This window comes from Plectropomus leopardus, chromosome 16, assembly GCF_026936395.1.
Source record: "Plectropomus leopardus strain MGB_pleo_1.0 chromosome 16, ASM2693639v1, whole genome shotgun sequence".
Classification (NCBI taxonomy): domain Eukaryota; kingdom Metazoa; phylum Chordata; class Actinopteri; order Perciformes; family Serranidae; genus Plectropomus; species Plectropomus leopardus.
This window is the reverse complement of record NC_142191.1, coordinates 21,766,535-21,785,931: the sequence shown is the minus strand read 5'-3', so window position 1 is coordinate 21,785,931 and position 19,397 is coordinate 21,766,535. Positions and strand designations below refer to the sequence as shown.

Below are 19,397 nucleotides of genomic sequence, written 5' to 3'. Positions count from 1 at the left end.
TTTATGTGGCTGCACCAGCCACCCTAAACACTGCTGCAGACCACGTACACCCCTCACTGCAACTAAACTCCTTTAAGGCAGTTGCCCCCAAGCAGGACAATGTGCCATGCCACACTGAAAACTGGTCAGAAATAGCCCGAAGAATGTGACAGAGTTCAAAAAGTCGACCTGACCTCCAAATTCCCCAGAGCCAAAGTCTGATTGAGCATTTGTGGACTGTTCTGGTGTCCGTGCCTTAACCAGTCAGAGCTAAGTCTGATCCACCTGTCGTGTCATGGACAAGGACCTCTGGAGGTGTCCTCATCACCCCCACTAGGGCATTAGCGGTGGATCCTTTGGGTTGTGAGGTGGTGTACCTGCATGTCCCACAGATGCTCGATCAGAATGGGATCTGATGAATTTGGATTTCAGTTCAACACCTTGAATTATTTGTCACGTTCCTCAGCCCATTCCTGAGCAGTGTTCACGGTGTGGCATGGCACATTGTCTTGCTGGGGGGGGCAACTGCCATTAGGGAGTGAACTTGGTCCGCAACAGTGTTTGGGTGGGTGGTGTGTGTCAAACAGCATCTACATAAATGCCAGGGACGTTGCATTTTAACAAGAAGATTAATATTATCCTTCATCTGTCAGTGGTTTGAAAGGCTTTAGAAATACTGAGGTCAAGAGTTCAGATTCAGCCCTACGCCTCTAAGAAATGTATGACTAATCAAAGCAACAAAAAAGGTTTTTAACATGTTTTATATTTAGTTTTTGTAACACCCCCCCCCCCACACACACACACACACACACACACACCTTTACTATGGTCTAAATCTACCATTTTCACACTGCCAGGAATATAATTGTGGTGAAAAATACATTTTCTTTTATAGGAGATCTAAAAAGTAAAGATGGAAATATGACAATCAGTTTCAAAAAAAGAACCTTACCTACACCCGCTTATAAAAAAAAGAATGGAAACTGGCGAGTTAACAATGCTAAAACAAGGTGCTCTGTGGTGGGTTCATTGATTTTTTTGGGGGGAAAAAAACGGAGCCAAAAAGAACGAGCTTACCTTGAACGTGGCGGGGCGGTCTTTTGAAACAGTCACAGGTACTGTCGTATCGGAGAGAAGAAAAAAAAAGTAATAAAGAACAGAAAAGTAGGGCAAAACGCGGACGCGCTCCAGGGCAGAGGCCCTTGTCAGGGCGTCGTGATCCTGCACAGGTGTGACAACGGAGGTACATTTCCTTGTTGTGCTGTCACGTGACATCTTACGTCATACTACGTGGTAGACGGGGTAATATGTCCAGTGCAAAAATAGTAAATTGATTGTAAAGAAAGAAAAAAAGGGGGAAAATGCAATGGTGATAAATAGCTTCATAAAAAAGTTTTTAAAATCGACTTCTTCATTCAGGCCTGGGGAAGTCATGGCAGTGAACATGAAAATACAGTAAACCACATCTTTTAAAATTAACAATGAACAACTAATGACATCACAGTCTTCAATGGTAGTAGTGGCAGTTAATTATGTGCTAACAAAGTTGGAAAAGACATAATACATTTCTTTGTTACTTTGTCAACGGATCCCACCAGTGTTTTTTGATATATAATAAACTTTAATATCTCACATTAAAGACAGCACTTTGAGGGAATACATGTGTGCAAATATAGTAGACACTCCACATAAGTTTGCTTCGAAAAAAAAAAGAAGACAGGAATAGATTTTGACCAATAGATTCGCTATGGCTTTATATGGTTTTGAGGAACTAAGAATACTGGTAATTTGTGTCTGATTCCTAATCAGTCAAAAAGGAGCAATGTACCAGGCACTCCAGTGTGTTACTCTTCTGCCCCTCAGTTAACTCGGGTAACATGTACAGCACAAACAGGCCCCCCTGTGGCAGAAATATAGTACGTGTTTTTGCATCACCAGTGTATCTAAAGAGTAACCTGTGGTTTAGGAATAAAATGAATCCTAATAATGGAGACAAAAGAGTCTCTTGTACTGTATGTGTCCCAGGAGTCCTTGGGGGAATGTAGACAGATGTTTATCAGTATTGCACTGGGAATGTTGACTCTTCCATTGTGCATTCACAATCAGAGTTTCTTAAAACGTCATAAATATGAATTCACAAGCATCTGAATATGAGTGAATTGCTTTGAAGACAGCAGCTATCAGCAGTGGATTCACCAGTCCAGTGTCAGGATGTTCAGAAACGTTTATGACAGCAGAGTTGGGACGTTTTCAACCCGAACAAATTAGAGAGTGCAAATTCAAAAAGTCCTGGCTCAGGCCCTGGCAACAACATACCTATGTTTCTCTTTTTTTCAGATCTCGGAGCTCTTGAATTTGCAGCCCCCGGCTGATTGGCTACAGGTACATGCCATTGATGAGGTAATCTGACTCCTCTGTGGTGAGGGGTCGAGCTTTCTTCATCTTGTGTCGAACGAGTCTCAGACGACAGCCGATCATGAGCAGCAGCAGAGCGGTGATGATCAGGCCAAGAGCCAGGGGGAGTATCGCACCTGGAGGAGGAAACAGACGCCACACAGAAAATTAGGAAGAATGTGACGTAAAACAAGAACAAGAGATACATATAAACCAAAACTATCATGTTGGTTCATACCTGACTCTGGTACTGGATGCCCTCCTCTAACTGGGAAAGGTTTGGAGATGGGGACGTCGCTCTCTGCTTGGCTCTGGGAGACTTTAGGTGCAGCTTCCAAGAAAAGTACAAATCCAATTTAGATTTGGAAACAGTAAACACTAACTGGTACTTCAATAATGTTTGACTAAAATGCACTCTGGCTTTACCTATCTCAGTCTGTTTGGTGACTGGAGGAGCCACAGTTGCTGGTTTGAAAGCTGGACCTAAAAGACATTTCCATGAATGATCAAATTTACAGTAATTTTGTGTTGCAGCAATATACAGTTTCATTTTAAAAAAAGAAATTACAGGGAGCAGATTCTCACTTTTTTGTATACATTCACTGACACAGTCAGATTCCTGGAGGAAGTTGTTATGGTTGCCCTGGCAACCACCATACAGAAAGTGTTTGCATTCTCCTGCATTTTGGTCGTAGTACCAGCGTGGGAAGGTGCCTTTACACGGTCCGACAACTGGAGCTGCAGCACATGGATCTACAGAGAGAGAGTCACATTAGCTCCTTATTTACTTTGAACAATCTAATATGACACATATTTAAACTGGCTAACACTGAGTATTATTTGAAAGATAAAGTTGATCTGGGAATATAAATTCACCATAAACTTTATTTAGCCATGGAGGTCCCATTGCGATACAAGATCTCCTCTCCCAGTCCTGGTCAAGATAGCAGATATTTTATAGATAAATTTTATGAAAAAAAAACTTTGTTGTAAAAACAACCAATTAGGGCCAGGGAGTAAGCTGTCAATCATATCTATCACTGCTCGCGAGCTGTGGTCAAACTGCCAAACCATGCAGTGCAGATCAAATATGAATCAAGATTCTGTTGTGCATTTCTCACTTCAAATGTTTTCTGAAAGATATTTCACTGTGCTGTTTGGCTGTTAAATGAGAAAGCTTGTGATCTGTCTGTCATGTTGGAAACACCTGCACGGACACAACTTTCTCATTTTTCGGGTAAACAGTACACAAAAATGTGTTTCTAAAAACACAAACAACAGAGAGCACAAGTCATTTTTTTTTAAATACCATTCCACATGACTTCTTTGCCTCTTTCTGGGGTATCATCTTTTATTCACATTTAGACATGGGACTGAGCATTGGTGAACTGTAGAAAAGGCTTCTGAGAAGGTGATACCTGCGGTAAAATACTGATGGGGGAGCAGCCCTTTTGGTTAGTCTCAGCCTGATTCAGGGATCAGATGGCAGAGGGGACAGAGGAGCTTTGTTCCAGCACTCAGAGGGGACGCAGGCAACGAGCTGCTTTCCCAGGGAATGCTGAGTGGCCCTGTGGCTCCTTCGCCAGCATTTTGAGCTCAGTGCTATGACTCAACGGCTGCCTAGAGGGGCCCCATCTGCTTCTATGTCCAGGACACACACTGAAAACACTGGCTGCCTCTTTGCAAAGGGATACTGCACTAATGACACAGCAATGACATTTTTCTATGACATACAATACTATGACATTTTTCAAAAGATTTCTTATGGCTTATCTTATTATATTTTTTATTTGGCAAACTAGACTATAACATTTTCTTCCTATGAAATCCTATACAATAAAATTTTGGTGATTTTTTAGACCAGATTATACTATGGCATTCTTTGTAAGGAATTCTTTACAACAAGCTATACCACAACATTTTTTTGGCTTATTGTACCATGACATTTTTTGCTATTTTCTTGTGACATGCTATACAATAAAATTTTGGTGATTTTTTAGACCATATTATACTGACATTTTTTTGTAATTAATTTTCTATAACAAACTATACTATACATTTTTTTATTTGTTATGGCATAGTGTACGGTAACATTTTTATGATTGGTTTTTCTCTATGACCCTATTATACTGTGACATTTTAAATGATTTTTCATGACATACTATACTATTACATTTTTAGTTTTATTTTTCATTATGACAATTTCTCACACAAATGTCTAATAGGATAAATTGATGAAGTGATGACATTTTCTATCCAAAAGGTCAAAGGTCAACTTTCCATCAACCACGTATTTGGAGTCACCACTGTGTTTTGTATCACCACAACGCAGAGCAACATTTTCTGGTGTCTTGGTGCAGTTATTAGATGCCCCATTAAGCACTGCAAACATAAACACAACTCTACCTTCACTGACTGAAGCCTCCTGCTGACTGGGACTTTGTGGGGGAGCGGCCTGGCTCCTGTCCTGAGGTGGTGGGATGTTCTGAACGGTCTTTCTTGGCCCAGTCTGCAGCATGGAGCCATCCTCTGACTGCTCTGTCTGCTCTGTCTGCGCTACAGGCCGATGAGAGTTTGACAGATCAGCAGGGTGGGTCACTGACTTCCTGTTGCTGTCAACTGAAGAAATCACAGAACAACAAATGAATGGTGGAGTTCTGCTTGTGTTTTTCTTCCAGTCTCACGTTCATTTTACTGATCCTGAGAAAAGATTATAAAACACTGCGTTCATTTAAAAAAAAAAAAAGCAGGGTTTCTTACAGATTTGGCAGAAGTCTTCATCAGAGCGGTCAGAACAATGTTGCTTTCCATCGCAGGCGTAGGTGATGTCAATACAGCAACCGTCATCACACTTGAACTGGTACCTTGAGCATCTGCCTGTGCACACTGTGGGCACAGAAGAAATACAACTACACATCCTCTGACATCAAACATCCCACCTTTCAATAATTGCTAAAATGGTGAAAGTACTGTTATTTTCCCTGTTGTAGCATCATCGAAGCTGCCATATAAATGGGTAAGATAAAAAATATATATTAAAAAAATCCAGAAATTTTCAGTTGGTAAATGATCCATTAATGTTAGAGAAAAGCCACCAATATTTTGCACATGCACCTCCTACAAATTAACAACACCTTTTACTTTAGGTGGAAACCTGAACATTACAAAGGAGCTTGTAATAGAAGCACAACATAGATGTATGTTTTAGTGAAAACTCTACCTTCTGCTTGGTGTTTTGGTGCAAGCACAGTGACAGAGACGTTGTCGGAGCTCTTCTGCCCCGCTGTGTCAGTGACAGTCATCTGGAAGGAGTAGACTCCCTCCTGGAGGCCACTGATCTTCAGCAGCCCTGGATGAGTCGCCTTTAACACATCACAGACCAAAAACACATTTAGGATGTGCAAGAAATCTGGTATCAGATTTCAATTAAAGCAGATGCTATTTGTACCCAGCTTTCTGTAGTTAACAATAGTTGATATTAATAGGGCTATTTACGTGAGGATGAATAGTCCTGGGCGTCCTAGCAGTGTCGAAATATTAAGCGAACACGGACAGATCTATTAAGCTTTTCTGCTAATGTGTTTGTACACAGTACGTGGACTGTGTTGGTCTTTATACTGCGTCACTGACTTTCTTGCAGTATATTTGAGTTTTCTTCTTGTTAATGTACCACTTTAATCTGAGAGAATATTTGAGATGGGCTAGTACAAGTCCTTACAATGGCCTCTTTGTCCTAATCCTAACCGATTCTCATCTTGACGTGTCAGTGTGACAAGTACTGACCTGGGTGAAACAGACACCCTGTTTAATTAATCACATTTGCACACAATCAGGTTTTTCAAGACCTCTGAAGTTTATCCCTCATTAACATACCAGCAGAAGTTATTGGTAGGCTGCAACATCTGATTCCAGCATCATAAATTTTTCAAACTTAACTGTCTCGGAAAAAAAATATATTTAATATTTACATAAAAGCTTCAGTCTGTTTGCAAAAATACCTATTTTTTTCTCTAAAAAACCCTCCTAGTATGCAGTCATGCAGACATATATATACTGCATAATATCCTTTGCCAAGACAGAGGTAAAAGGATTTTTCTTTGTGGTTCTCAATTCATTAAAATAAATAAATAAATAAATGAGGGGTGCCCTGCTGACATAGTGTTCCTAGAAAGGCATGAAATGCACAAAAAAGTGAACTATAAAATTTGAAATATTGATATGGATTCCTCTTTCAGTGCATATGTAATCACATATCACCATATCATTTTTATGGAATATCAACTGCAAGATTGTTGACGGATAATATAACCAGCCAAAAATGTTTTTTCTTGTGTGAAAACTGACCACAGACAAAAAGGGTAAAAAAGCAGGACACAATGTACGAGACGTTCCTCGTGTGGCCTGAAAGGCTGTAAACAGAGGGCAGACTCCAAAGCTTGCTGTCCTTGGGGCAGCTTTGGATGTAATAAACTCTTATCTCTGTTGGTACAGCGAGGTATTATGGAGCTGAGGCTGCAAGCCGCCCTGTTGACTTAACAAATAAGCAATTTGACACTGGTGATTAGTGACTATTCAAACTGCAAAGTCAAATGTTAGAATCATCTGATCTCTGAAAAGAGAGAACAATAGAGCAATTACAGTATACCGTCTTAATTCACTCTGTTTCCATCAGTGGTTGTTGTTTATCATTTTCACATGGAGCACCCAAATTAAACGGTATGGCGTAAACAATCATTTTACTGCACGATGTTTAGGCTGTTAGCATTCACTGAAAAGACTATAAAAATGAAACACTAACCTTCATATTGATGGCTGTGTCCCCCTTGATGAGAGTCCATTCATAGTGGCTGATCTCGTGGTCGTCTACACTGTCCCGTCCATCCAGGACGGCCCAGTCTGTGGGCAGCTGGATCACCACATCCTGTCCAGCGTCACTGCGAGGAGGCTCATCCACATCTGCAAAATCACACAGGACGACCACACTAAAATCAAAGGCATGCACTACATGCTTACTTTGTTTCAATTGTCCTGTCAGATTGATTTTTGTTTCATTCCACTGCAGGTTAAGACATAAAATATGTTCTTTTCACTGTATTTAGACATATGTAGGGCTGTTACTAACGATTACTTCCATTATCCATTGATCATTTGGTCTATAAACTGTCACACAATATTCTCAAAAAAAAAAAAACTGGGACAGATACCTTAAGCCAAATGTGACATGTGTGACATGTGTCTTGTTTTGGCTAAAAATCCCAAACTCAAACATAATCAGTTAAGTATGATACAAAAAAACCCAACAACTCAAAAAGCACAAAATATATTTATTATTTTTTACTTGTGAAGCAAGTACTTCAGCAACTAGTTGCTGAATCATTTTATCAGCTTATTATTTTACAACTTTTGTAACTGAACTTTTCATGCCAACTGGAAAAACACACTCGTAAATGGACAGAGGAGACAGCTGCCGTCACACAAACACCTGCTGCTGGTCTCACTTGATCTCACTTTGCAAAGTTAAAGGTAAATCATTAACCCACCCTGCCAGCTTCATCAAGGTAAGTATGTGCTGAGACTACTATAGATATTAACTGAGACTGCAGACAAGTTTTCTAAAGCCTAATGAGGTTTTATGTTCGATCTTCTGCCCAAACCTTTAGGAAAGGAAGCAGACATTACTTTGAGGGTCTTAGATTAAACCTCACCCTCCTTACCATATTTCTGTAATAGTAAATGTGCATAAGCCTTTCCAACATGGCCTTACACAATTAATAAATGCATAACAGTGACTGATCCAAAAAATAAAATGCCACCACATTACAAATCATCATGTCATGCTGCTTTTTGAAAGTGCATTAAAAGAATAACATGCTGAAATAACTTTTTCAGTAATCAACATGTAGCTGATTAACTTTGTATTTTCCTGGCGTGATTGTTTATCTTTATCCATTTTCCATCTCAAACAAATTCATTTTTTAGAAGATCTGCATGTTAATTAAATTGCTAAAACAAAAAAAAACCCACTAATTATACAGGTATTTTTTTAAGCACTGGTGAGGGAGTTAGATAGTTTTCTTAAAAAACTGACTTAGGAGAGGGACATTCAATGTTAAAGGGTTTTATTTGGTATTTATTTTAATACCCTCAGAGCCCCAACCCCGCAAGTGGGTTTTAAAGGTTTTAAAATGTTTTTTTTCCCAATCTTCAAAATCTTAACATTTATCATAGCCTGAAACCGAGAAATATAGGTATTTATGGTGAAAGGAGGGTCCTACATTTTCCCCAGTAACTCAGGGAGGCTCAAGGAAAAACACTGAAGTAAGTAAAATTAGGTACAGGCCCTTAACCCTTTGAAACCTGGATCAACATAAGTTTACTTGTGCTGGGTTTAGATGCCTTTCACAAGTATTGAAACGTTTCAACCGTGAACAAATTGGTTTTATTTCTTTAAAACAGGAAAAAGGTACAGAGCAACTTGGCAAGAAATGTCCCAAAAAAAGAAGCTAGGGGAAAATGTCCATTCAACGATAATATAATAATAATTATGTATTTAAAGTTATGTTGTACTTTAGAGTGATTATTTTTTCCTTTTTTTCAGGTAATTTCTACTTTTTTTCTCTTGTTTTTGTGCCATTTTTCAGGTAATTCAACTTTTTTCTTCTAACTTTGTGCTATTTTGAGTCATTTCTTCTTAAGTTGCTCATTGCCTTCTCACAAACAAAAAAGCATCAATGTCAAAAATCAGTGTGCAAATGGTTAAGCATCATAAGCTTCAAACTGTTTTTTTTTTTAATACAAGGGAAACAGGATTTTTGGTCATTTTGATAAGGAAACAATTATGCGTGCACGATACTTAACTCAGTAACGATCAATAACATAAACCATGCTTTTTATATTCAGCTCCCACCTTGTGCATCCTGCTCATCGGGATGTCCTTCCCCGGGCCTCCGGGCCGAGCTGCCGGGGGAAACAGGGAGGTGTCCCTGCGTCGCGTTGGGCGTCCGGCTGTAGGTGGTGAAGCCTTGCTGCGGGGCGAACGAGCAGACGTTTTTATTCCTGTAGGTGCAGTTGAACAGGTAGCAGCTGAGACTGTCCCCGGGCTGCCTCAGGTCCTGCTGGACCACCGCCACGGTGCAGTGAGGCTGGGAGCAGCAGGCGTGCAGACAGTCCTTCCAGGTGTACACCCTGTCCGGGGCCAGCAGGAAGGTGGCTCCCTGCTCGATGGAGGCCTTGGCCCGGATGATGCGCTCCCCGACTGCGTTGAAGTCGCCCACACAGGAGTCAACCACATCGCCTGCCCTGTACGTCTGGTCTTGCTGGAGCTGCTTGCGGAATTCCTCCAGCAGCTCCTCCACCCCTGATATTTTGGACTTTAAATCCGATAACGGCAGAGACCGGGCGTCGGTACGTCGGGCTGCTGTCAGCAGCACAACACAAGCGAGCAGCAGACAGGGATGCTGTAGAAGAGCCATGTTGTTCACGCAGTTAAACGGCGTCTCCCTCTTCTGCCTCCGGCTGGTCTTCGACGCATGAGGGTCCACACGGCCACGTTAACCTGCCTACGTGAAATAAAACTCCGTAATACTGCCGTAAAAGACGATATGTTTCATAATATTCGTCTCTTAATCAGGGGCTGACGGTTTGCTCTCTGACGATGCTAGAAATCTGTCGTTGTCATGGTGAGGGGGGAGATGAGCGCGAGACCAGCGCGGTGCCGCTCAGCAGAAACTAGTGACGTCACAGTGATGAATAAAAATGGCGAGTGGAAACAGCACGCCTGCAGCTCTGTTTACCTCCCTCTGTCTCCGGTGTTTGCTCTTATAATGGCACACGGTGCATTTATTTGAACAGCAGTAACACACAGGGGAGACTTATAAATATATATATATATTATTTTTATTTTTTATTATTTTTTTTACAACTGGCCCTAGGTAACTCCCATGTGACTGCGTGTGTGTTTATTTTTTAGTCACTTTTGTGTGTTTGGTGTGTGCCAGTTGTGTTTGGGTTTTGTCTGTCCTTTTTTCTTCCCCCACATCTTGTCTGCACTTCTTAACTCTACACACCCAGTGGCACTCATCAATCTACGCACCTGCCTACAATCTAGCCTGCAACCTCCCAGTGACTACAAAGACACAAAAGTCACCACAAAGAGACACAAAATGATTACGGTGACATACAAAAATCACTAAAAAGAGAAATAAAAAACACTAAAGAGACAAAATGACTACAAAGACACAAAAGTCTATACAAAGAAACATAAACAGCTTTTAAAGGGACACAAATGTGTGGGAGCTATCCTTATCATATATGCAACAAAGCAACGCGTTTGTTTCACAGTTTCAAGATGAAAAGTTTTATTTTAACAATATGACACAAAAATCTTGAATAAATTTATATATGAAACAAAACGGACACACTGCTCATGATTATGTTCCCAATTTCTGACATCATGTTTTTTTTTTAAATAAAAAAAAGGTCAAGGCTCTTTTGTATGAAATTTGATTGTGTGTTTTTTTCATAACAACATACAATGAATGAACATATCTACACAAGCAAGATATGCACAATGTTGTCAGTGTACAACAGTAGAAACAGAGCAAATGATCTGGTGTAATATTAATTACTAATATTATCTCTTATGATTTGTGACACTAGAAAATACAATACTATACAATACATTTTTCACGTGTCCATTATAGACTCGGTCCAATCCACATGGAGACTTAATGGTTTATCGATGTATTTTTAAACACATAAATGTCGTTCACATAGAATTCTATAACACAATATTTACACGGTTCTGAAAAATAAAAAATGTTGATTCGTATTATAAAAGGAAATGTCAAGAAAAAAAATTAAATAAGTCTCAGTATGGATAAAAATAAAAATAGGGTATGCACTGACATCCTTCAGATTACCATAAAAATTAAATTAAAAATACATTTAAATAAAGTAGTGATAAGATGCCTATAATAAAAACAATAGATGATTTTGAATGTAGTATTTTGTATCTCAGGCTTGTATAAGAAAATGGTCAGTCTCCAGTTTTGTAAACATTACATCTTGTAAAGACAGGAGAAACTGTTTTGACAGTTTTCAAGATTTTAATAACAGATTTTCTCACCAATTGTCATTTTAACGCACCTGTAACAAAAAGATGTGTAATGTCCATCCGGCATAGCAAAACTAGTGGCACTTCTCAGTAATTGTTGCTGTCAATGTCAAGTCCTTTTTTTCCCCCAAATTTACAAAAATACTCCGACAAGACCAGTCCAGGAGTTTCTTGTGCGGGTGGAGAGCTGCTCTGTGCACACGGCAAACACAGATTCCTCTCCTAAAAGTCTTGCTCTTATAAACAGTGAGGTAAAGAGGAGAATACTGAGTTTTTGGGACAACGGTCCTGGCTTCTCTGAGTGGTTGTCGCCACTTAAGGCCTCAGGTTGGCTTCTGCCTGTAGTCTGTGATGGCCTTCCATAACTTACACAGGATCCCGCCTCTGACAGGACACAGAGAAAAAAACTTAGATTACAACATACAGTCGACACAGTCGAGAAGAGACACATCATTTAATCATCTTAACCCCATTCAAGTAAGCATCAGCAGCTCAGGCCAGTGAATAGCTACAGTGGATCTTCTCTAGGGGCCAAATGATGCCGAAGTCTGGTCAACTCCACGCCCGGGAAGTCAAACTTTTTGGCTTCATGCATAAAAAGATAAAGATAATATTACGCACATACAGGGACAAGATTGCATCGCTTCAGTCCAATGGAGTTGCTTGTCGAGCATACAGGTTTACTTCTGCAGTATGCATCCCACTAAATATGCCCAGATCCCGCCTACAAGATCCGTTTTGTGATGACAAAAGATTTTTTTTTATCACTTTTCTTGGCATGGGGAAAGTTTTGCAAATATAAAACCTCCATGAAACAAAAACTCAACAAAAAAATAAATATATTCGTAAATGAATTGTTTGCAGTTTGAGCTGTCCTGTCAACAGTTTTACAGACATTTCTTTTAAGATGTTGGTCTATGGAAAACGTTGTTTGGACCAAAGGGGATTTTTGCTGCAATACAGCGAGTGACCACTGGGAAAAACTGGCAGCAAGGTTGTACGGTGTTCCCAGGGGCCTGATGAAACCTAACAACTTTGGAAATGACCTGGGCCCCACGTCCTACGCTGTGTGCAGTTCTATTTAAACATCCATGATCTAACCCATCTACAAGAGGAAAAAACGGAAAGCGCTCCCCAGGAATTTGTTGCTCTTTCATGTCTGCTAATATTTGCCATGCTCCAGTCTGTGAGACAAATTATGTTGTTATGGGAATATCCAGGAAGATGCTGATAGCAGAAAATGCAGTAATATTAGTTATGCGTTAACTCTGTCAGAATTTATACTGCAAAGGTGTTTCCATATCCTTTTAAACTTCTTTTCAAAGCCAGAAAACAAATCAAGCGAGTATAAACTTTTTTCTGTTTCCATACAGCTCCTCTAATGTGCATATTAAAAAAATGTTTATGGAAACAGGGCTGCTGTCAGTCGGTGTTTGTGTGCACTGCTGGTTCCCATCATGTATTTTTTGACCCTACCACTGGAGGGTGCCCAAGGCAGAAATTTAAAAAAAAAAGAGTCAATAATAGTTGTTGAACTACTTCAATCTTATGAGAATATGATACACAAGTAGATTTTAAGCTGATGTACTGCCGCAACTCACCGAAATTTGAGAAGGAGATGAAAACTGTAGCAGCAGTAGCCAGCTAATAAACATGTTTACTGATATAATGAACCTGTGAGCACAGCTTCATGCTACTTGTGGAGCCCTGTCAGTTTTGTAAGCTAATGTCATCTTAAAGGATTTCTGAGAAATGAAGTCTAATTTTAGGTTTAGCTGCCTCTACAGTGCTGCGTTTTCCTGTGCAGACCTAAAGAAATTACCAGGAAAATACATCAATACACGCTCCCTTATGCAACAATAAGAGTTTTCACAGCTTCACTTCTGTGTTTCTGGCGTTTGGAGAGCTGCAGAGCTGTTTAGATGCAAGTGTCAGCATGTATTTTAGTTACCAAATATGGAATGCAGAAGTGAACCTGTGCAAAGAGAAAAAGAAAAACTGGTCTACTACCTCAGTCTTAAACTCTTCAGATCATCTCTCGTTACATCGTGGAGGATGTCATTCAACGTGTACTCCTCGTCCAGTATCTGGAGAGACAAAATATACGACAAATTCTATATAGTTACATGACATTTGATAAAAAATAAATCCTTACATACTGTCTTTATTTTAGGGCTCAATCTAGCTGCAAAAGCACAACAAAAAATTAGTTAAAAAATTAAAAAATTAAAATTAAAAATGGCTTTATAAAAACATATTCCTTTTATTGTGGGAATACAGAAACAAACACTACAGAATGACAAACGGCAGCTTTGATATCTCAAAGACTGTGCAGTATAATCTCGTGCTGTCACTGTGTGACGTTAACAGTCAGCGCTCTAAGGTAAAAGCAGGAACTCACTCTGTCTATGGAGTCCTGGTCTGCTCCGTACAGCCTCAGCCAGCTGGTCAGCTCTGAGTCTTCACGTCTCTCTGCAGGTGGACTCCTCTCCTCGTCAGGGCCATCTGATGTGGGGACATCTGCCAGAGAATAGAGCGAACGGACTTCTTCAGGCAAACAATAATCTTTTGGACCCAAAATAAAAAAAATTATAAGGATATATTATAAATTACATGCTTCTCTTCCAAAGTCAGTCAATATAACAGGAGCAGGTATGTGACTGTTATTCACCTGTACTGTAACCCTGTATATCATTAGCTAATTTTATAGTTGTGCCATGCATGCTTATATCTATAAATATCTGTATCTATAGATAAATTTTCTGTGCTATTTTAGGTCATTTTCTTATTTTTGTGCTTATTTTTTAAGGTAAAATTCTTGTAATTTCTCCATTTTGTTCAGTTTTGGGCCCTGTCCTGTGAAATTGCTCATTGCCCTCTCCCGATGTTTCTAAAAATAAAAAAGAAAAGAAAAAAATAATTTGCTCAGGTTTCAATCATCACATCAGCAAGAAAGGATGCATATCATGTGTAATGAGCACCTTCATCCTGGAAGTCACATAATATGCATTTCCAGTAGGCAATGAGAAAGCTCTGTTGATGTCCTTTGTTCATGCCACAACTTGTGTGAATTATTTAGTGACCTGGAGGGGAAGAAGTCTGATGCAACCTCAGTGTATCCTGCATATCTCTTTGCACTTTCAACCCTGTGAACATTTTTATGATATATTTATTACACATCAGCTTTGCATGGACAGTGGAGTCGCGTCAGTGAGCCACAGCTGGATGTAAAATGTAAAGGCAGACTGGAGGTAGCAGGAGAAGTGGTGCTAGTTAAAGTGAAAAACATAAATTAGAAAAAACTCCAGACCTGCGGGCTCAGATCGCAGTCTCAGTAGTCTGATCTCCTGCTCTCTCTCCTCCAGCACTTGTTGCAGGATGGCCTGATACTCTCTCTCCTTCTCCAGCAGCTGCTCCATCAGCCTGGAGGCAAACAAGGAGGGTTCATTTTTAACTGAATAAATAAAATGACGTACATGAAAGCTAACAAACAAAATGAAAGCTTTTTGGCTGATTAACATTTCTAACCACATTAAATCTTCACCTGTTGGTCTCCAGCTTCATGCGGCCCAGCTCCATGCTCACAGACCGCTGTGCATTATGGGACTCGTGTGACACGGTGGAGCTGAGCGTGCTGACTCCGGAGGTTGCCACGGTGTCGTCGTGAGCGGCAACGGGAGGTGCACGGCTCTGGTGGGTGGAGTTTCTCTCCTGCTCGGTGTCGTCGTCGACGTCCTCCTGCTCGGCCGGGTCACTCTCTGAGGCCAGACTGAAGTGAGGCCTGAGCTCTGAACACAGACACAACACATTATTTTAGTGATGAAATGACAGATTATCAATAGGACAGTAATAATAATAATGATATTCATCATCATCAGAATAAACTTTATATATAACTTTATTTATATGGCACATAAAACAGGCCAGTAAGGCAGTTCAGCATAAAAGGACATGTAAAAACAACATTCTGGCTGGCTGATAACAATCTCAAACTGCAGTTTCGGACTTCGGTAAAATATGTTTCTAAAACCCCTTTCGCTATCATTCATATCATTCCCATCTGTGAAGCTTGAACAGTGAATTAGTTTTAGCAGAAAAACTGATAAAACATATTTTATCAGCAATGCTTAATTTTACTGTATGATCTGAGTCTGAGTGAGAGTAAAAGAGGGAAGGGCGGGTCTCTCTCTCGATCTGCTTCTGTACCGTTGCTGCGAGCATACAAAAATGCGGAAGAACAACCTGTTGTTTGAGCGACAGCTCTTGAGCTGAGAGACGAGCAGGCAGACATACACATTTACATTGTTATGATAAAAGCCGGTTGAAAATGGAAAAGTGCCCCTTTAATGCTCTTTTTTCATCAAGTGATAACATCTCGCGTAAGCTTCTGCAAAAATACTGCCAGCTGCACATCAGTCGAGCTTTTGAGCTGCTACTTGTTCTCCTATTTTTACTTTTGAGCTCCAATAATGCTCATCTAAGCACAGAATACTTATTAGTGCTAGCACTCTTTTGTTCTCAAATGTTCTCAATGTTCATAAATATCTGTGGTTACTGTAGCTTCCGGGGCAAACTCGTACCACAGCTCCTACTGTACATCTATCAGGGAGTCAGTGCTTCCCTGAGGGACTAGTGATAACTTATTTAGAGGTGCTCTGCCGGAGACACTGACGATGTTACCTGGCACCAGGATGGTGATAGCCGTCTGCACAGCTTTGCGGATGATGTTGTCGAGAGCGAACATCCAGTGAGGCTTGATGTTGTGGTTTCTCAGCATTTTGTTTACCTGAAGACGTTAAGAGTTTCATAGTTAGAGTGCTTCATTTTCACACTGAATACATGTCGTATTATTTCATATCAGCCATGCAGTTATCGTTCTTGAAATTCTACTTAACATAGTTGATGCTACCTTATTTGTAATTTTATATATATTTATCTTTCATTGTACTGCTTGTTCTTTTGATCAGTATCTTCTGCTGCGATGTCCACACCTCCACAAAGCGACATTGAAATCATTGCACTACGGTTCCTGATATCTTAAGATATTTTAGAATCTTTTGAATCCATGCACTACAAACCAAACTATGAATTTTCCCTGCTGCATGACTGTCGTTCACAAACTATCCTTATCCTTTGCACTGATGACCAACAGGAGGCATCAGAGCTTCATCTCCGTGTTACAGGATTATGCAACACCCCTTACAAATATGAAAACAACCACTTGCTCTTGTGTCATTTCATCTGCATAACTGCATTTCTGAGGGGGAGAGCCGATCGCTGCCTTTTATACAGACTGTGCAATTACTCCTGACAGATTCCCCTTTTATCACCTTACAAGTATTTCACAGCTATCTGTCTGATCTCTGTGCTGGGGGAGCAGCAACATGGCAGCCTGCTGCCTTCAGCGGCTCATGTAAAATGACAACAATTATGTTGAAGTGTTCAGAGCACATGGGGTATGGAAAGGCTGGGAGCAGCTCTGCCTACAAATAGGGGAATGGATAATAGACCGGAAATCACATGTTACAGGTGCAGGAGAGAGTGAGCAGCATGTGAGGAGAATTTTAGCAACAATTAAAGCCTCAAAGTTACAGTTTTTGTACTGAAGCTGTTTAAAACTTGATCTTAAGGTAAGCTGAAGGCAGTCTAAAATGTAATTATTTGCATTATTATTATTATTATTATTATTCCAGCCCTTATGAGCAGTTTCATGCTCATAAGGGCTGAAACTATTTTCTTTCTACTGAACTACATTCGTCAACTGAATCCCCTCACAGAGGGAAGCGTGCATCTACTCATGGACAAGAGGCTTGTGACAGTGCGAGATGTAAACATAAATCACATCCTCCTTGGCTGAGCTGTGACATTGGCTAGCTCAGTGGTGCTAGGTGAGTTAGCAGTAGATGCACGCTTCCCTCTGAGCTGTGATACAATTGGCGGTTGTAGTTTAGTAGGAAGAAAATAGTTCCTACCTGAAACTGCTCACAACAAGGTCATGACTTCAGGAAAGAGATGTTACTGTTGTGTTTTTCTATATGTATTTTTTGGTGCTTTAGCATCACAAGCTGAGTGCCATATTCTGTTCAATTGTATTCTAAAGAAGGCAGACATCTCTACTGGCGATATCGCCGATACTTGGCAACTTACACCAAAAGAATCTCGATTGACAAATCGAGAAAGCACTATAAACGAGAGAAAACATGTATTTTTGATTTGGTGGTGAACTGTGGCTTTAATACTTACAGCATCCTGGAAGCCAAACAGAACGACCTGTAGCTGACTGATGGCGGTGCTGTCGAAGTCCAGCTCCAACTTAAGTTGAGACAGCGTGTTGGCAATGATCTTCCTGTCCGCCATGCGAACAAAGTCAGCCAGGCTGACCACGAGGGTGGAAATGTGCTGAGGCTTCAGCTTTGTTACTTCAGAGCCCTGAGAGGTGAGGAGAGATGGAGGCCATAACAGGAATGATTCAGATGTAAATGAGGGTTTTTATATTTCAAGTATCCAGTTCTTGGTTTATCAGTTTAACTGATGGTGCCTTTCATAACTGACCTGTGTGAGGGCCTCCATCAGGTTGGCCACCACCTTGTCCCGGTCCTCGGTCAGGATGTGGTGCAGTGTGGCCCGTCTCTCGCTGTCCTTTCGAAGCATAAAGAAGCCTGAATCCTTCTCATCGGGAGACGGAGGTGCACTGTGGTCCTCAAAGTTCTCCACTGGAATGCTGAGTAGAGAGGAAAAGATTTTGGATTTCTGTGAACTAGAACTCCCCTTTTTTCCATTTTACAGTTATAATGCAGCTCTGCTCATAATACATGCATATAAAGCTCAGAATATATGTAAAAATGCATGTTAAATGTATGCATTTACTTTGATGTGGGTGCAACAAAAGTGCAACATGCTTCAAAGAGTTAAACCAATAGGGGGAGATCCATCCCACACAAATCCATGTTCTTTGATTATTTTTTCTGCTTTTATTTATATATATATATATATATATATATATATATATATATATATATACATACATATACAGTCTTAGTCAGTCTTAACATTTACTCTGATTTAACCCATGTCTATGATGTGTTTGTGCGCTTTTTGTCTCTGTTGCACTGCTGAACTAAAGAGATTGACTGATTAATGGAAAGATTGTTTGAAAATGATTACTATGACCATCTTGTCTCGTCTAGTTGCTCACTGCCTTCTGTTTTTGAAAAAATCAAACCAATTTGCTCACAGTTCAAAGGGTTAGCTTGTTTTTACTTGTGTGCTTTTCTTTTTTAATACATATTTAATGAGCATTGTGGGAGGGAGATCCAAGTTTTGTCATTGCCAATGACTGTTTCTGTTATTGTTACTTTTATAAAAACTCTAAGCTAAGGGCTTCATGTTGTGTCAATATAAGGTGACACAAAATGACTAATGATGACTCACAGATGACCAGTGTGACTCCATTTACTTTGACGAAAACAAGTCTTGGCCCCACTTATCCTACCTGAGGAAGAGGGACCTGGGCCCCTTGACATCTCTCTCGCTGTAGCACTTCACACTGGGCTTGAAGATGAAGGGGTTGGTGTTGAGGTCGTTGTCAGGGGAGACCGAGCCGTACTCACTGCTGCTGCTGGTGTCCTCCACCACCACCGGCACTGGCAGGGAGATACTGCGGAGGTACTCTGAAGGACACGACGAAGGTAAGAAACCTTTAAGGAGCCTGCTGCATCACTTAAGCTCTAATAGTCAGATGTTCTGCTTTGTGCAGCACAGAAGGAGACTCTGTTCTGTGCCAGCCGGAAAGTAGGAACTGTTCTTCCCTAACAAAGAGAGCTAAAGCTGTCAAGAGGGGAAATTAGTGAAAGCGATGATGGCAAATTGGCTTCCTTTTCAGACGAGACAAGAAAAGACAAATCAGATA

The 19,397-nt window shown here is 40.4% G+C and overlaps 2 protein-coding genes across 3 annotated transcripts in view; both read right to left on the bottom strand.

Annotated features, from left to right (window-relative positions):
- Positions 1–1,485: 1,485 nt before the first annotated feature.
- Positions 1,486–10,117, bottom strand: lrp11 (low density lipoprotein receptor-related protein 11). Of its 2 annotated transcripts, none has more exons than XM_088089739.1 (9): positions 9,281–10,117; positions 7,172–7,329; positions 5,594–5,735; positions 5,134–5,259; positions 4,780–4,929; positions 2,959–3,126; positions 2,800–2,856; positions 2,612–2,704; positions 1,486–2,510 (listed from the first exon to the last, which is right to left on the bottom strand). In XM_088089739.1, exons 1-9 carry the CDS (start codon positions 9,843–9,845, stop codon positions 2,356–2,358), a joined length of 1,614 nt encoding a protein of 537 aa, XP_087945865.1. In that variant the 5' UTR covers positions 9,846–10,117; the 3' UTR covers positions 1,486–2,355. The 2 variants fall into 2 exon arrangements, with proteins under 2 accessions (XP_087945865.1, XP_042359243.2); XM_042503309.2 differs by having other exon boundaries at positions 4,780–4,992; positions 9,281–10,111.
- A 584-nt stretch (positions 10,118–10,701) lies between these two features.
- The window catches only part of map3k5 (mitogen-activated protein kinase kinase kinase 5), an 86,935-nt gene continuing 78,239 nt past the window's right edge, over positions 10,702–19,397 (bottom strand). The window contains exons 22-30 of the mRNA XM_042504109.2: positions 18,981–19,158; positions 18,041–18,209; positions 17,732–17,917; positions 16,169–16,274; positions 15,033–15,276; positions 14,799–14,911; positions 13,890–14,008; positions 13,499–13,575; positions 10,702–11,872 (exon numbers count right to left, since the gene is read on the bottom strand). Of these exons, the coding sequence (XP_042360043.1) occupies positions 11,812–11,872; positions 13,499–13,575; positions 13,890–14,008; positions 14,799–14,911; positions 15,033–15,276; positions 16,169–16,274; positions 17,732–17,917; positions 18,041–18,209; positions 18,981–19,158 (1,253 nt within the window). The 3' untranslated portion in view covers positions 10,702–11,811. The remainder of the gene's footprint in view (positions 11,873–13,498; positions 13,576–13,889; positions 14,009–14,798; positions 14,912–15,032; positions 15,277–16,168; positions 16,275–17,731; positions 17,918–18,040; positions 18,210–18,980; positions 19,159–19,397) is intronic.